The sequence below is a fragment of the Lepus europaeus genome, chromosome 21 (assembly GCF_033115175.1).
Source record: "Lepus europaeus isolate LE1 chromosome 21, mLepTim1.pri, whole genome shotgun sequence".
NCBI classification, from domain to species: domain Eukaryota; kingdom Metazoa; phylum Chordata; class Mammalia; order Lagomorpha; family Leporidae; genus Lepus; species Lepus europaeus.
Window position 1 is genome coordinate 2,241,626 of NC_084847.1, and position 16,896 is coordinate 2,258,521.

At 48.1% G+C, this 16,896-nt stretch overlaps 1 protein-coding gene and 1 pseudogene across 1 annotated transcript; one reads left to right on the forward strand and one right to left on the reverse strand.

Moving 5' to 3' along the window:
- The first annotated feature begins 3,060 nt into the window (after positions 1 to 3,060).
- LOC133750314 (olfactory receptor 1361-like) lies at positions 3,061 to 4,002 on the forward strand. The gene has a single exon (XM_062179854.1). It carries the CDS (start codon positions 3,061 to 3,063, stop codon positions 4,000 to 4,002), a length of 942 nt encoding a protein of 313 aa, XP_062035838.1.
- An 8,366-nt stretch (positions 4,003 to 12,368) lies between these two features.
- On the reverse strand, positions 12,369 to 13,512 carry LOC133751061 (proliferation-associated protein 2G4-like; annotated as a pseudogene).
- Between the last annotated feature and the right edge of the window lie 3,384 nt (positions 13,513 to 16,896).

Sequence of the window (16,896 nt, forward strand, 5' to 3'; positions counted from 1 at the left end):
TGCGCCGGCCACAGCGCGCCAACCGTGGCGGCCATTGGAGGGTGAACCAATGGCAAGGGAAGACCTTTCTCTCTGTCTCTCTCTCTCTCACTGTCCACTCTGCCTGTCAAAAAATTAAAAAAAAAAAAGCATTGGGGACCATTGCCATGGTGTACCAGGCTAAGCCTCCACTGTGGCACTGGCATCCCATAAAGGTGGCCATGTGTGTCTTGCCCATTCGTGTCCACTTCCAATCCAATTCCCTGCTAATGTGCCTAGGAAAGCAGTGGAGGATGGCCCAAATGTTTGGGCTCTTGCACCCATGAAGGAGACTGGAAGAAGCTCCTTGCTCCTGGCTTCAGATCAGCCAAGTTCCAGCCTTTTCAGCCATTTGGGGAGTGAACCAGTGGATAGAAGACCTCTATGTCTCTCAAATAAATAAGGAAATAAATTTAAAAACAAAGAAGCAATGGCGTGTGACTTCTGGAGTTGTGACTTAAAGGATGCTTGTTGTGCGTCTTGAATCCCTGCTACGGGGACACTAGCAGTTCTGTGTGAGGACACATCACAGTAGCTCTGTGTGGAGCTCCAGGGAGCAAGTGAGGTTGCTGCCAATGGCAGTGAATGAAGGAGGAGCTCTCCTGGAGTTGATTCTGCAGCCTGAGTCAGCCTCTGGTACTGAGCCCCTGCCGCCAGCGTACCTGCAGTCTCACGCAGAAGCCTGACCCGGAACATGACCAGAGTCCCATCTCAGAGGATCTATGACAAATGATCTATGACAAGTGAGACAAATGTTTGCTGTTTTATGTTGTTAAGTTTTGGAAGTTTTGGGTCTCTGATGGGTCTGTGGATTAGGGTGCCAGTCTCAGAAAAGGATGATTCACCGTGAGCTGGGAAGACATCTCCAAAGAGGTCTACTCTGGACAATGGTCTTCTGCAATCCTGGTGTGCTGTGAGCTCCTTGGGAGCTCTGTCTCTTTGATTACAGAAGGAGCATACTTGATATGGTGCCTTAAAGGATCAAGCACAAATCTGTAATGCTCCCCTGCCATCCTTTTCTGCAAACATATCCCTAACTCTGTGTACAAGATACAAGAGAAAATGAAAGGTTCATTCAGGTAATTGTGAAATAACCCCAGTTTCTGACATCAGAAAGTAGGAAGAGGGCCAGTGTTGTGGATCAGTAGGTTAATCCACTGCTTGGGGTAGCAGCATTCCGTATCAGAGTGCTGGTTTGAGTCTCAGCTACTCTGCTGTCCAACTGCTTGTTAATGAGCCTGGGAAGGAAGCAGAAGATGGCTCAAGTATTTGGGCTTCTGCTACCCATGTGGAAGACTTGGATAGAACAACAAAAATAATTTAATGATTGGTTTTGAAAACCTATAAACATAGCCTAGATGAATAGGCTTAGAGAATTTTCTCTGGGACTTGTCTCTATCCATGTCCCCAAGATGTGTAATGATTGGTTTTGAAAACCTATAAACATAGCCTAGATGAATAGGTCTTAGAGAATTTTCTCTGGGACTTGTCTCTATCCATGTCCCCAAGATGTGAATGACCCAGGAGTTAGATCACATCCTTTGCCATCATTGCTGAGTCCATAGGGATTGGGAAATAGATGGGACAATTACCTTGAACTTGTCTGTAATGAGACTCTCAGGGAGTCTGGTCTCAGGGGTCATAGAAGCCATGTAAACACCTGTCTGTGACTCCCCACACATCCTTCCTGCACAGAGGGGGAAAGCTGTGACCATCTCCTCTTCCCTAGCTCAGAACCTGCCTGTATGTATAAGAATTCTCACTGCTTAGAGTAAGAGTGGTATTGGCCAATTCCTGCAAGGTGGAGAACACTTGACAGCAGCATTGCTAATGTCTGCCAGGAACTAGGATAACAGTGGGGATTCTGGATGGAAAATGGAGCAGCTGGAACTTGAACTGACACCCATATGGGATACTGGCATTGAGGTGGTGGCTTAACTGTTATACCACAGTGCAGGCCCCTGATTGAAGGTTTTAAGGAACCTTGGTGCTAAATCTTCCCCATCCAGGTAGCAGTAGTAAGATTCTTGAATTCAGGCCGGTGCCGTGGCTCAACAGGCTAATCCTCCACCTTGTGGCGCCGGCACACCGGGTAACCCATCGGGGCACTGGATTCTGTCCCAGTTGCCCCTCTTCCAGGCCATCTCTCTACTGTGGCCTGGGAGTGCAGTGGAGCCCTGCACCCCATGGGAGACCAGGAGAAGCACCTGGCTCCTGCCTTGGGATCAGCGTGGTGTGCCGGCTGCAGCACGTCGCGGCCATTGGAGGGTTGAACCAACGGCAAAGGAAGACCTTTCTCTCTGCCTCTCTCTCTCTCTCAGTGTCCACTCTGCCTGTCAAACAAAACAAAACAAAACAAGATTCTTGAATTCATTAACTGAAGGGTGATACAGACATAGTGATAATCAGCTGTTTCTGATCCCAATATGAACTGTTAAGCTCACAGAGAGGCCGGGCCGCAGCTCACTAGGCTAATCCTCCACCTGCGGCGCCAGCACCCCGGGTTCTAGTCCTGGTTGGGGCGCCGGTTCTGTCTCGGTTGCCCCTCTTCCAGTCCAGCTCTCTGCTGTGGCCCGGGAGTGCAGTGGAGGATGGCCCAAGTGCTTGGGAGACCAGGAGGGAGCACCTGGCTCCTGGCTTCGGATCAGCACAGCGTGCCAGCCGTAGCGGCCATTTGGGGGGTGAACCAACGGAAGGAAGACCTTTCTCTCTCTCTCTCACTGTCTAACTCTGCCTGTCAAAAAAAAGAAAAAAAAAAAAAGGTCATAGAGAAAGCCTGATACACAGAGAAGGGCTGTGTATGTGCTTACCTGTTGGTTTAATGTTAATGTTTAGAAAATTAAAAGGTTGAATCCAGTGGGACCAGCATCATGTGGGACTGAGGGTTGGAAGTTGTGGGTGTGGGGACCAGGGGTAGATTGACTACCATCTCTAACACAGGGTTCGTTAGCACGTCCATAGCTGGGTCTTGACTTCTGCATCCAGTCCCTCAGCTTTCCCATTTCTGTCCTCTTTATTTTCTCTGCATCTGGGCTCAGACCCATGGGAGGGGCCAACGAGTCGAGCGTCTCCGAGTTCCTCCTCCTGGGACTGTCGCGGCAGCCCCAGCAGCAGCGGCTGCTCTTTGTGCTCTTCCTGAGCATGTACCTGGCCACGGTCCTGGGGAACCTGCTCATCGTCCTGGCCATCGGCACAGACTCCCGCCTGCACACCCCCATGTACTTCTTCCTCAGCAACCTGTCCTTCGTGGACGTCTGCTTCTCCTCCACCACCGTCCCCAAGATGCTGGCCAATCACGCCCTCGGCACCCAGGCCATCTCCTACTCTGGCTGTCTCACGCAGATGTATTTTGTTTTCCTGTTTGTAGATATGGACAATTTCCTCCTGGCCGTGATGGCCTATGACCGCTTTGTCGCCGTGTGCCACCCCTTACATTACACAACAAAGATGACTCGTCAGCTGTGTGTCCTGATGGTCGCAGGGTCCTGGGTCATTGCCAATCTGAATGTCCTGTTGCACACCCTGCTGATGTCACGACTGTCATTCTGTGGGGACAACGCCATCCCCCACTTCTTCTGTGATGTGGCTGCTCTCCTGAAGCTCTCCTGCTCAGACACATGGCTCAATGAGATGTTGGTTCTTTTTGAAGCAGGACTGATCATGATCATCCCCTTTGTTTGCATCCTGGTGTCGTATGTCTTTATTGCTGCTGCTGTGCTGAGAGTGCCCTCCATTCGGGGCAGGTGGAAAGCCTTCTCCACCTGTGGCTCCCACTTGGCTGTGGTGTTTCTCTTCTATGGCACCATCATCTCCTTGTATTTCAGCCCTTCGTCCTCACACTCGGCTGAGAAAGACATAGCATCTGCAGTGATGTTCACGGTGGTCACTCCCATGCTGAACCCTTTCATCTACAGCCTGAGGAACAAAGACATCAAAGCTGCTCTTGGGAAAGTGGTAGCCATGAGATTTCTGTCTACTCGGTAATGATCCAGGCTAACTAAAGCAAATAGGTAGCTGATTTCCAAGAAAATTCTGTTTGTGTTTTCTGCTGTGGGAAATGTGGTACTTGCCTTCTGTCAGAGAAACACGTAGTATACATCTTGGGAGAACAAAACTCTTGATACAGATTATTTGGGAAAAAGATGGAGAGAGAGACTGTTTAATCAGATGACATGACTCTTCAATTGTCAGTGCCCTCCTGCGAAACCCACCCCACACTACACCTGGGTAACATGGGTGTTGGATAATTTGTGTTTCTTTCTCAATTAGACAAGACAGAACATGCACCATCATGGAATAATGAGGCATCTCAATAGGAAGTTGCCACGGAGAACTCAGGGGCCTGGGATTGTGTGAAGTGATGCTGGTGAGGAATGAGGCACTGGGCTTTTTGCTCAGGATCAGAAGCTCTTACAGAGGAGGGACCATTCTGACTGGACCATTTGCTGTATTTTATCCAGAATGAAGCAAGAGTTGACTAAGGCCAAGGTGTAACTGACAAAGCTGCAGTGGTCACTCATCTCAGTCCCCTTAGGGGGGCAGTGGATGATTCCAGTGGCTAGGACAGTATTCAGGTGTTTGCGCTCAGACAGGATTGCAGAGTGGCCGTGTTGTCCTGCTCCATGACGGTCACGGAGTGGCCTTGTTTGACGGTGAAGTTCTGTGAACATCTCCGTGTGAATCTGGTTGGTTTGGGAGTTCCTGGCCAGCTCCTGAGTGTCGTGATCATCGCTGTTTTTCAGTGTGCAGACCTTGTCCTGAGTGTGTTTGAAGTGAGATTAGATTTGTTGGGGCTATGAGAGGGGTTGATGCAGAACTCCAGGAAGCCCTGACTTGGCCACTTTTTTGAGCCAGTCATTTTTATCTTTTTTTTTTTTTTTAAAGAGGCAGAGTGGACAGTGAGAGAGAGAGACAGCAAGAAAGGTCTTCCTTTGCCGTTGGTTCACCCTCCAATGGCCGCTGCTGCTGGCACGCTGATCCGAAGCCAGGAGCCAGGTGCTTCTTGGGCCATCCTCCACTGCCCTCCCAGGCCACAGCAGAGAGCTGGCCTGGAAGAGGGGCAACCGGGACAGAATCCGGCACCCTGACCGGGACTAGAACCCGTTGTGCCGGCTACGCAGGCGGAGGATTAGCCTATTGAACCATGGCGCCGGCCAGTCATTTTTATCTTCTTTGAGCTTTATGTATCACTGAGTATTACACAAGGAGTATGCATAAGTTAGTAAGAAATATCCCTCACATGAGCCTCATCTTCACTGAGGTGCTTATCCCCTGCAGACTTATTGTTACCCTCATCCCTTCCACATGTAGCCTCTCTCTGAGCCTAGTGGGCGCAGAATATGGTGTAAAGGCTGCCCCCTCCTCATTCCAGAATGAACAGCCTGACACATGCATGGGCAGCCGCCTCTCAGTAGTTGGTCTTGTAAGTGAGCTGTGTCCTAGTGCCTTTCGTGTGTTGTCCCTGCCTTGCCCCACCCTGATCTGTGGACTCCTGGGCCCACTCACCCCTTCTAGGCCTCTGACCAGCAAGGGGCTTCTCATCCATCCTCCGTGGAGTGCTCAGTGTTTAAGGATGAATTACGGATGTCATTTATCTCTTCACTGGATTTTGTTTATGAAAGGTTTGATCTGGCCCTACAACCTGTAGCATCTCTCATCTCTCAACTCTATAGTAACCCTTGGCAAAACATTGTGTTGTGGGTTCCTGTAGCACTAGGCTGCCCAGTGTGGATGGCAGTGGGACCGTTGTACCCTGGCACCGGTTCTCAGATGTCGCTGAAGGAAATATTTAAATATCTACCAGAATCCCTCTGTCTGGGCATGTCATTCAACTACATCTTTTCCACTGTCTGTTCTTTGTATCTCAGCACACTCAGTTATTTCTGCTCAGATAGTAATTTTCAAATAACTGCTTATCTAAATTACTGCCTGGCTTCCACACTTTTATTTTATAGCCCTTTATATATTTCCATCAAGTCTTGCTGAATGTTCTCACTTATAATTGTTTCTGCATGAAAACAGATCAATTTACTATTTAACAGTCTGATTTCAAATTTATTTTGATTTGAAAATGATTGCAGGAAATGTATTGACAAATATGTGAAGCCTATAATTTTCTCCTTGTGTTTGGACTTTAGCATTTTTACTGTGATGTATCTGGTTTTGGGTCTCTTTGTGTTTGTTCTACTTGAAGTTCATTGAGCATGCTGGGTTTGTAGGTTGTGTTTCAAAAAATTTGGTAAGTCTTTAGTCATTATTTCTTCAGATTTTTTTTCCTTTCCCCTTGTTTCCTCTCTGCCCACTACTCCCATTTTGTGTCATTTGATACACCTGATGGTGGCCACATTTCTTTGACACTAGATCTTTTTTCCTTGTTCTTTTTCTCTTCAGTTTGCATATCTCTGTCTACTAACTTCACGTTTACTGATTTGTTCTTCTAAAGGTTCAAATCTTTTGAGTCCCTGTAATGAATTTTTAAATTTCAGATACTGTATTTTCCAACTCCAGAATTTCCATTTGGCTGCTTATTTACCCTCACATATTATTTAATTCTTTATTTCGTATGATGTAGCATTGTCATGACACTTCAATTTACTTCTTTATGCTGTGCTTTAGGCCTATGGTCATTTTTACAATGTATACTTTATAATATATATATTTTTTGAGAGGCAGAGTTAGACAGTGAGAGAGAGAGAGAGAGACAGAGAGAAAGGTCTTCCTTCCATTGGTTCACCCCCTAAATGGCTGCTACAGCTTGTGCACTGCGGCCGGTGTGCTGCGCTGATCCGAAGCCAGGAACCAGGTGCTTCCTCCTGGTCTCCCACGTGGGTGCAAGGCCCAAGCACTTGGGCCATCCTCCACTGCCTTCCCAGGCCACAACGGAGAGCTGGACTGGAAGAGGAGCAACCGGGACAGAAACCGGCACCCCAACCGGGACTAGAACCCGGGGTGCCCTCGCCGCAGGTAGAGGATTAGCCAAGTGAGCCATGGTGCCAGCCTACAATTTTTTTTTTTATTAAAATTGAAATCTGTTCACTCTCTTGTGTAGTTTCTTTTTTAAGATTTATTTTATTTATTTGAAAGAGTTACAGAGCGAGAGAGAGCGAGAGAGAGACAGACAGAGAGACAGAGAGAAAGATCTATCTGCTGGCTCCCTCCCTAAACCTCCCTATATGCTGCAATGGCCAAGCCTGTGCCAGGCCAAATCCAGGAGCCTGGAACTTCATCTGGTTTTCCCATGTGGGTTGCCAGGGCCTAAGTACAGGAGCTGTCTTCTGCTGCTTTCCCAGATGCATTATCAGAGAGCTGGATCGGAAGTGGAGCAGCCAGGAGTTGGACTAGCACCCATATGGGATGCCAGGGTCACAGGCTGTAGCTCTGTCCACTACACCACAATGCAGGTCTCCATAGCATGTTGTGTTTCCTGCTTTATTGGTGTATGTGTCATAATTTCCTGTTTCCTTTATGCTTTCTAATTTTTGTTGTAAACTGGACTTTTTGGATCATATTTTTTAGCACCTTGAGGTACTGGTTTCTTCCCTGGAATTTGTTATTGTGGTGTGCCTGTTTATTTATCTAGTTTGGCTGGGTTATTTTAGTGAAATCCCCCGGCCACTTTGGGTACACTGGGAGTCACCCAGCGATGGCTGTTGATTTGGCAGGGCTCTTTTCTACTCTTTGTCTGCTCATGGCAGCTGTTAAACTCCAGTAATTGCCAGATTATTGCTCTACTGATTCAGAAGAGCATGCCTTCCTCTACAAAATAATCAAGTCAAATTATGAATCCTTTGAAGGAATCTTATTTAAAGTTTTTTTTTTTTTTAAATTTGAAAGAGCTACAAAAGGAGAGAGTGAGAGAGAGAGAAGGAGGGAGGGTGGGTTGAGGATTTTACATCGGTTGGTTCACTCCCCAATGGGCATAATGGCTGTGGCTGGTTCAGCAGGAATGAGGAGGGTCTCCCACAGGGTTTGCAGGGGCCTAACCACAGTGGCCGTCTTCTGCTCTCTGAGGCACGTTAGCAGGGAGCAGGATTGGAAGTGGGGCAGCTGGGTCTTGAACCAGCACTCATGTGGGATGCTGGTGTCGCAGGTGGTGGTTTAACCCACTGCACCACAATGGCAATCCCAGGAAGGAATGGTTTCTGAGGTCACTGTTTGGTGTTTGTTTTGACCCCAAGGTAGGCTCTTCCCAGATGTCTTATCCTTTGTGTTTTTCGCCTGCAGTCCAGCCAGTCTGCAGTCTAGGCTTTATCTTCATTCAATGAAAGAATCCCCACCAGGTGGTCTTTTGATGAACCTCCACCGTTCTCGAGAATACCCTCAGCTTTAAACCTCATGCTTTGTTTCACACAATACCAGTTTCTTCGGGAAGAGGTTAGGAGTGATCTTCCTAGGACCTGCTTCTCTGAGCAGAATCTCTGAGTCCGGGCTCTGGAGCAGGGGTGGAGACAATGACAGAGATTCTCTCTGAGTGACACTCTCAGTGCAGACGCTCAGTGTGTGTGGGAGAGGTTAGCAGCCTGAGGTCCTCTCCTCTTGCCTCTACTTGCATGGAACAACAGCTTCCCCAGTCGGAGGCAGGGCTTTCAAGGCCTCAGTATTCTCAGCAGGCCATGTCCCAGTCGGAGTTGGGCTGGAGAAGGGAAACCTGACTTCTGAACTACACTCACCTGGGGCTGAGCCTTCGCACAGGCCGCTGAGCACATGATGAAGAACTCAGAAGTGCAGCTCATTCTGAGAATGAGACTCTCTGGCTTGGAGCTGAGGGAAGAGGGAGCCCTGTGTTCTTGGCTGCGCTAGTCTACAATAGAGCTCCTGTCATGATGAGCTGGGAAGGAGTGGGTTAGCAGAACTCCTCTTACTGTCACACTGGCTCAGGCTCTCTTTTACTCTGATTTTTTACTCTTTACAAAAACACATCAACAAGTACCTTTATAGGTATCCTGATCATTTCTTTGAAAACAGACATTCTGGGGGCTGGTGCTGTGGTGCTGTGGGTTAAAGCCCCAGTCTACAGAGCCAGCATCCTCTATGGGTGCTGGTCCTAGTCCTGACTGCTCCACTTCCCATCCTGTTCTCTGCTATGACCTGGAAAAACAGTAGAAGATGGCCCAAGTGCTTGGGCCCCTGCACCCACGTGGACAACCTGGAAGATGCTCCTGGCTCCTGGCTTGCGGCCATCTGGGGAGTGAACTAGCAGATGGAAGAGCTTTCTCTCTCTCTCTCTCTGCCTCTGCCTCTCTGTAACTCTGCCTCTCAAATAAAGAAATAAAAATTTTTTTGACAGGCAGAGTTAGACAGTGAAAGAGACAGAGAGAAAGGTCTTCATTCTGTTGGTTCACCCCCCAAAATGGCCGCTACGGCTGGCATGCTGCGCCGATCCAAAGCCAGGAGCCAGGCACTTTCTCCTGGCCTCCAATGCGGGTGCAGAAGCCCAAGCACTTGGGCCATCCTCCAATGCCTTCCTGGGCCACAGCAGAGAGCTGGAATGGAAGAGGAGCAACCGGGACAGAATCCGGCGCCCCGGGGTGCCGGTGCCGCAGGTGGAGCATTAGCCTAGTGAGCTGCAGTGCTGGCCTAAATAAATCTTTAAAACAATAAAAAGTAGACATTCTGGATGATATTAGACACTTTGCATATTAAATATTTCCCAGTAGCCTTCCAGAAAGTTTTTTATTTATTTATTTTTATTTTTTATTATTTTATTTTATTTTATTTTTTTTGACAGGCAGAGTGGACAGTGAGAGAGAGAGACAGAGAGAAAGGTCTTCCTTTTTGCCGTTGGTTCACCCTCCAATGGCCGCCGTGGCTGGCGTGCTGCGGCCGGCGCACCACGCTGATCTGAAGCCAGGAGCCAGGTGCTTCTCCTGGTCTCCCATGGGGTGCAGGGCCCAAGCACTTGGGCCATCCTCCACTGCCTTCCCAGGCCACAACGGAGAGCTGGCCTGGAAGAGGGGCAACTGGGACAGGATCGGTGCCCCAACCGGGACTAGAACCCGGTGTGCCGGCGCCGCAAGGCGGAGGATTAGCCTATTGAGCCGCGGTGCCGGCCCTTCCAGAAAGTTTTTATGAAATTTTTTTCCCTAGGAAATGTGATTACCTTCTCACTACATCTTTGTCAAGCCTGGTTACTTAAATATTTTACTTATTTACTTGCAGGTAGATACACATAGAGACAGGGAATGCTCTCACCTGCTGGTTCACGTCAGTTGGGTATGGGCTAGGTGAAATGGGTGAGTTGGGAGTGAAATCTGGAACTCCCATGTGGTGGCAGGAGCATATGTGTTGCCTCCCAGGCTGCACATTAACAGGAGTCGGGAGCCAGAGCAAGAAATCGAACCCAGCTACTCCTTTTGGGGTACACATAAGTCTATCTCCAGGCTGAGGGCCTGCCCCAGCTGTGGTTATTTGAATTCTTTTGAACTTTTGAGCTTATCTGACACCAGGAGCCAGGATCTTCTTCCAGGTCTCCCACGCGGTGCAGGGATCCAAGCACTGGGGCCATTTTTCACTGCTTTCCCAGGCTATCAGCAGGGAGCTTGATCAGAAGAGCGGCAGCTGGGACACGAACTGGCCCCTATTTGGGATGATGGCACTGTAGGCAGAGGCCCAACCCACTATGTCACAGCACCAGCTCCTCATAAACTATTTTTGTGATTATACAATTTTATATATCCTTGTTATAGAATGTTTTAGAAAATGCAGGAAGTTATGAAGAAGGAAGCTTAAACATGCAATAATTTCATCATTGAATGCACCCTCAATAAATAGCTTGTGTATTTCTATCCAGTTCTTTGCCTTTGCAAAATAGTCAATGTACTTACATCTATGGACTAGTGAATTATGATTACCTTCTATATCAAATGCTGCAATATGCTTTTGGGGGCTTACCATCCATTATGTAAGACTTTACTTCTGTTATTAAAAGCCCTTCAAAATCTTTTTAAAAAAGATTTATTTTATTTATTTGAAAGAGTTACAGAGAGAGGTATAGACAGAGAGAGGTCTTCCATCTGCTGGTTCACTTCCCGGTTGGCTGCAATGGCCAGAGCTGTGCCAACCCAAACCCAGGAGCCAGGAGCTTCTTCCGTGTCTCCCACATGGGTGCAGGGGCCCAAGGACTTGGGCCATCTTCTACTTTCCCAGGCCATAGCAGAGAACTGGATCGAAGTGGAGCAGCTGGGTCTCGAACCAGCACCCATATGGGATGCCAGCGTTCAGGCCAGGGCTTTAACCCAACTGAACCACAGCACTGGCCCCCAAAATATATATATATATATATATATATATATATATATATTTTAATGAGCAAATCCAAATTTATTTTAATGCCATGCCAGTTTCAAGGTGTTTTAAAACCTCTTAAGTTAGTGGGAGCCCTTGTTCCTTGGGACAGCATGCTGGAAGTACTGAAGTTTGTCACCTTTCTCTACAATCCCCCAGCAATTCATCCAATCCAAGTCCAAAGCTTCAGAAAGCCGGGAGTTGTCTCTTCAGTCTGTTCCTCTGGTTCCTGATTTTTCTTCCAAGGGAAGGAGGTCAGCATATTTCAGACAGGGAGCAAAACCATGGTTGAGCTTCCAGCTTAGGTGTGTGTAACATGGAGTGGGGAAAGACCCCACTGACTCCACAGAAAAGGACACAGTGGAGATGGATTACTTCTTTACAGCCTTGTGAAATTGGAGGGAAAAAGAACAAAAAAGATCCTGAGATCCTGCAGAAAATAAATTACTGGAAAAATTTACAAATGAGGGTCCATTTGATAGAAAAAAATCTCTTCATAAGTGGAGGCTCCGCCCCTACAAATGGGGGGGCCTGAGGAGACAGCCAGGATCTGATGAGTAATCTGCCATTATGTAAATAAAAATGTGAAGAACAGCTCCTGTTAATGTTGAGGCCAGACAAAATGGTAGGAGAGAGTGGGAAAAGAGAAAAAAGCCCCGAACAGATGGGGAAATGCTGCCATTGGGTGGTATAAAAAAATCTCAGCTGAGTTTATAATGGTGGTGGGTGATTTAGCCTTCTCCCTGTTCTGTTGTAGGGTCACAGACCTTGACCAAGCAGAGAATTGTAGAAAAAGCTAGAAAGAGGGGCTTGAAGATGGTGGATTTTGACTCATGTTATTGTCCAATTGCTTTTTCCTACTTAAAGTAGTCTTCAGTGGCTGGGGAGCCTAGCCTTCCGAGACCAGATCAGTGCGAGTTGGTGGTTGTGGGAAGGGGCTGGAGTGGGGCAGGGAGACCCTGCTCTGCTGGCGGTCCTGGGTGGAGAAGATGAGCTGTGCTTCGGAGCCCGGGGTGCAGTGGGAAGGGGATGAGGCAGGAGCAGCAAGCTGGGGTACGGGACCCACCTCAGCCCCCAGCTTCATTTTCTTCTAACGGTTCCCCCTGGTGGCATTCTCTGCAATCTTGGAGGTCTTCTTTTTCTTCTTCTGGGTTTTCTGACTTGCACAACTCTGAAGGGGGGCCGTTAGCTCTGTGACCTCCAGCTCTGGCTTACAGAGGTCGGGTTCAAAGGGACCACTGGTTATCCTCATGGGGCCGCTGGGCATGAGCAGAACTGTAAATTTAAACTGGGCAGCAAATTCATCCTGCTCCTCATAGAGAACATCAAACGGCTGTAGAGTTCGCGTTTGGCACATTCCGTCACACCCATCCGAGCCTTCTCATCTTCACATGCTCTTAAGGTAAATGGCATCAAAACGCCTTTCTACCTCACTGAAGAAGGCACGCGAGGTTTTCATTTTCAGGCCATGTTGTTTAGATGGGTCTCGTTTGTTAATGGTGGTTCCCTGTCCTGCGATCTTGGCCTTGTCCTCTCCTGAGCTGACACCCATGGCATACACTTCATGCACCTCCAATTCAGCTTTTCCTGGTCCTTCTGCTGGTCTGTGGGATTCTGGGTAATGGTCTTCTCTTCATCGATGACATGTTGCTTCAGTTGGAGTGACAGCATGTCTTCCACTGGCATGCAGTTAAATGAGTGGGCAACCTTGTTCCAGGCTTCTGCCACATGTGTTCTGATTTCCAGGTTTGACCAGGCGCAGGGCAGCTTCAGCATAAAGGTGAGCTGCCTTAATGACACCTGCTTTCCGCCCCTTTACTTGGGTCCCCTGAGCTATACTGACCATAAAAATGTGAGCCACATTAGCAATAAAGCCATCCATAGGGACCCCAAGGTCAATTGTTACCAAGTCACCTTCCTTGAGAATATAGTCCTGATCACTCTTCCAAGGGGAGCAGTGACAGGCAGTTATTTACTGAAATATTGGCAGGAAAGGCAATACCTTTTTTCATCTATTTTCTTTCTTGAAGATTTTCCCTGTTTCTTCTATAATCATGGCATCACCCTTCTCACACAGGCTCAGCACGGACACACCTGAGCTGGATGCTTCCACCAAAGACCGAAGTACCCGATGTTGCCCCCCATCTCATACTTGGTCACGACCAGGTCCTCTGCGATAGTTTGCTCCTGCTGCTCGTCCTCACCTGGCATCTTCCCACCACCACCATTGCAGCCGCATTTTCCCTGAGCTGCCATCTCTGTCACCCTTCCCAGCCACAGGCTGTGGTCAGAGTCCTTACGATCCATGAGGAGAATGCGAGCAAAAGCAAGAGCAAGCAAGGCAGCGGGCGGGCAGGCGGGTGAGAGTGAGAGCAAAATCTATCTTTTAAAATACTACAATGGTGCACTTAAAGATCTGAACAGTAACATGTGGTCAATGTGGAAAACTAAAAGGGGGAACAAAACTTACTGAAAGTTGCAAACCATGTGTAGGCGCACAATCAGAGACCTTCACAACTTTTCGCCTTTTTAAACTTGTAAAAATGAAGTCTAGGCAGGCATTTGGCATGTCTCTTAAGATTCTGGTTTACTCTCAGAGTAAAGGCTCCTCTTCCTTAAAGGCTAAGCCCTTGTGCTATGATTTCAGTCAGTTTCTCCCCCACAGCTTCCTGTGCTCAAAGCCTGGTTCTCTGTAAGTGTGCTGTGAAGTGGTGGACCTGAGTGGGGCAGGGTCCAGTGAACCCCACTGTCAGGATCTTCACTTAGCACTGAACAGGATGATCTCAGTAGAAAAACCTGTGGTAAACAAGGATTCCTGAATGTGTAAAAGTGGTCAGGAGAGGCAAACCAATGGACACAGAGATGCTCAACCTCAAAACCCAGGGTTGAGAGACTGACAGGAAGTGTGTAGGGAAAGATGGATTCATCCATCAAGTTGGTATCCCACAAACCTAAGCAGGGAACACACTTGATAATAAACGATGTGGTAGCCAGTTACTAAGATGACCCCCAGTGATCCCGGCCTCCTGTAATCCCTCCCACATTGATCTGGGATGAGTGTGCAGGCAGTAGTGTGCAGGAAGCAATGGCATGTGACTTCTGGAGCTGTGACTTAAAGGATGATGTGGCTTCTGTCATGCGTCTTGAAGCCCTGCTCAGGGGACACCAGCAGTTCTGTGTGAGGACACTTCACATTAGCTCTGAGTGGAGGTCCAGGGAGCAAGTGAGGTTGCTGCCAATGGCAGCGAATGAAGGAGAGCTCTCTTTGAGTTGATTCTGCCTCTACCCCACATCTCTGGCCCCTGTTGTACTTCTGATCCAGCTCTCTGCTGACATGCCTGGGAAACCAGCAGAGAAAAGTCCAAGTACTTGGGCCCTTACACCCATAAGGGAGAACCAGAAGAAGCTCCTGCCTCACAGCTTCAGCCTGGCCCTGCCTAGGCTGTGCAGCCTTTTAGGGGAGTGAACCAGTGGATGGAAGATCTCTCTCTCTTTCCTTCTCTTTCTGTATCTCTGCCTTTCAAATAAATAAATAAATCTCTTTTTTTTAAAAAAGATAAATTTATGGTGAATGGAATTCAAATGTAAGTTAAATAAACTTTGTACCCAAATAGTGAACAAAGAATTTTGAAATCCATACATTGTTGTTCATAATATGCATTTCTGTCAACTTTTGAAATTCCCTAGTATTTGTGTTTATATATTTCAGTTATCTTTCTTCTTTTTTTTCCTTTTCCCTGTGTTGTACATACATACAGCATGTGTACTTACTGGTTAGCTTTCTGGTTGGACTCAGAAGTTCCAGTCTGTCGTGACAGGATCATGACCAGAGCAGAGACCTGGTTGTGGACCTGCACGCGATAACTGGTGGGACTGTGAGTCGTGTCCCCATTGCGTGAAGGATGGCTGCATCATGGTAGGCCAGAGAATCTCTTTTCTACTGAAGAGCAGTTTGGGTAGAGGTGTGTGTATGGCTGTTGTGCAGTGGGGTGGTGAATACCGTGGTCATTTCTCAGGGTTCCCGACTTACGCATCCCCCTTCCAAAGCTTAGAGAATCACCTACCTCATAATTCTTGGGGGAATAGTCTCCCTATAGAACCAGAAACCCTGAGTAGCTGATTTCCCAGCCCCTCTTGCAGCTGAGATGTGGGCATGTGACTGCCCTTCAGATACCCCTGAACTTAGTCTTGGACACAGCGGGAGATCAGGTAGAAGTTTATCTAGCAGTGACAGCCATTGTCGACAGATGAATTCCCATGGAAGTAGTGCTTCTAGTGGCATCCCTTGTCCAGGGAGAGCAGCCTCCAAGCCATGAACTGCAGCACTTAGAGAGGCAGCAGCAGCATTTGTATGTTGATTAGACCAGTGTGGTGGCTCAGTGTGGGCCACTGGAGCTGCTGTGTGGTCTTCCAAGCCTTGTTCTCCAGCCGTCCAGTGTTTCAGAGGTGTCCTCTGTGGTTTGAGTATGTCCCTCAAAATTTGTATGTTGGAAACCTAACGCCCAAAGCAACACTGCTGATAGGTGAGGCCGATCAGGTTGTTAGGTTCTGAGGGCTCTGCTGTAAAGAATGGATTAAGGCCAGCATTTGGGGTTGGGTTAGTTCTCACAGGAGCGAGTTCCTGTTAGCAAGGATGAGATCCTGCTGGTCTGCTCTCTGTCCTGCCCTGAGATTCCCTGCACCATTCTGTGATGCAGCAAGGACGTCCTTACCAGATGCATCCCTTGATCTTGGACTTTGGGCCTTCAGAACAGTGAGTGAGTCAGTGAACCTCTTTTCTCTATGAAGCTACTCTGTAGTATTCTGGTATAGCAGAAGAAAATGGACGGAGACGCTGTCTATTATGACCTTCATGAAATCCTTTTCTGCTTCACTGAGGAAGACTTGATGCTTGTGTTTTCAGCTCAGAACCATGAGTGAGCCACAAGGAGCAGGTCATCAGAAAATGATAGAACCCTGAGTTGGACAGCTGTCAGTCCTTACCCTAGTTCTCCACTCGTTTGTGTTTATGGTTTTTTGTTTTTGTTTACAGGTGTTCGCTTTTCCCCCCCTCAGTTAACCAGGAGAAATCTGTAAGCTGGATTTACATGTTACAGTTCAAGTCATGACTGTTTAAGAACAAGACAGTGGGGCTAGCGCCATGGCTCAATAGGCTAATCCTCCATCTGCAGCGCCAGCACACCGGGTTCTAGTCCCGGTCAGGGCGCTGGATTCTGTCCCGGTTACTCCTCTTCCAGTCCAGCTCTCTGCTGTGGCCCGGGAGTGCAGTGAAGGATGGCCCAAGCCCAAGTCCTTGGCTCCTGCACCTGCATGGGAGACCAGGAGAGGCACCTGGCTCCTGGCTTCAGATCAGCGCGGTGCGCTGACCGCAGCATGCCGGCCGCAGTGGCCACTGGGGGGTGAACCAACGGAAAAAGGAAGACCTTTCTGTCTGTCTGTCTCTCTCACTGTCCACTCTGCCTGTCAAAAAAAAAAAAAAAAAAAAAAAAACAAGGCAGTGGAAGAATGACAGTTCCTCTCAGGCCAGGTTCGAGGTTCCCTATCCATTCATGACTCCTCTTTGGGCAGGCATGATGGAGTTTAAATTGTGATTCT

Coding starts and splice junctions, on each gene's coding strand:
- LOC133750314 (XM_062179854.1), top strand. CDS start 3,061: ATGGGAGGGGCCAACGAGTCGAGCGTCTCCGAGTTCCTCCTCCTGGGA.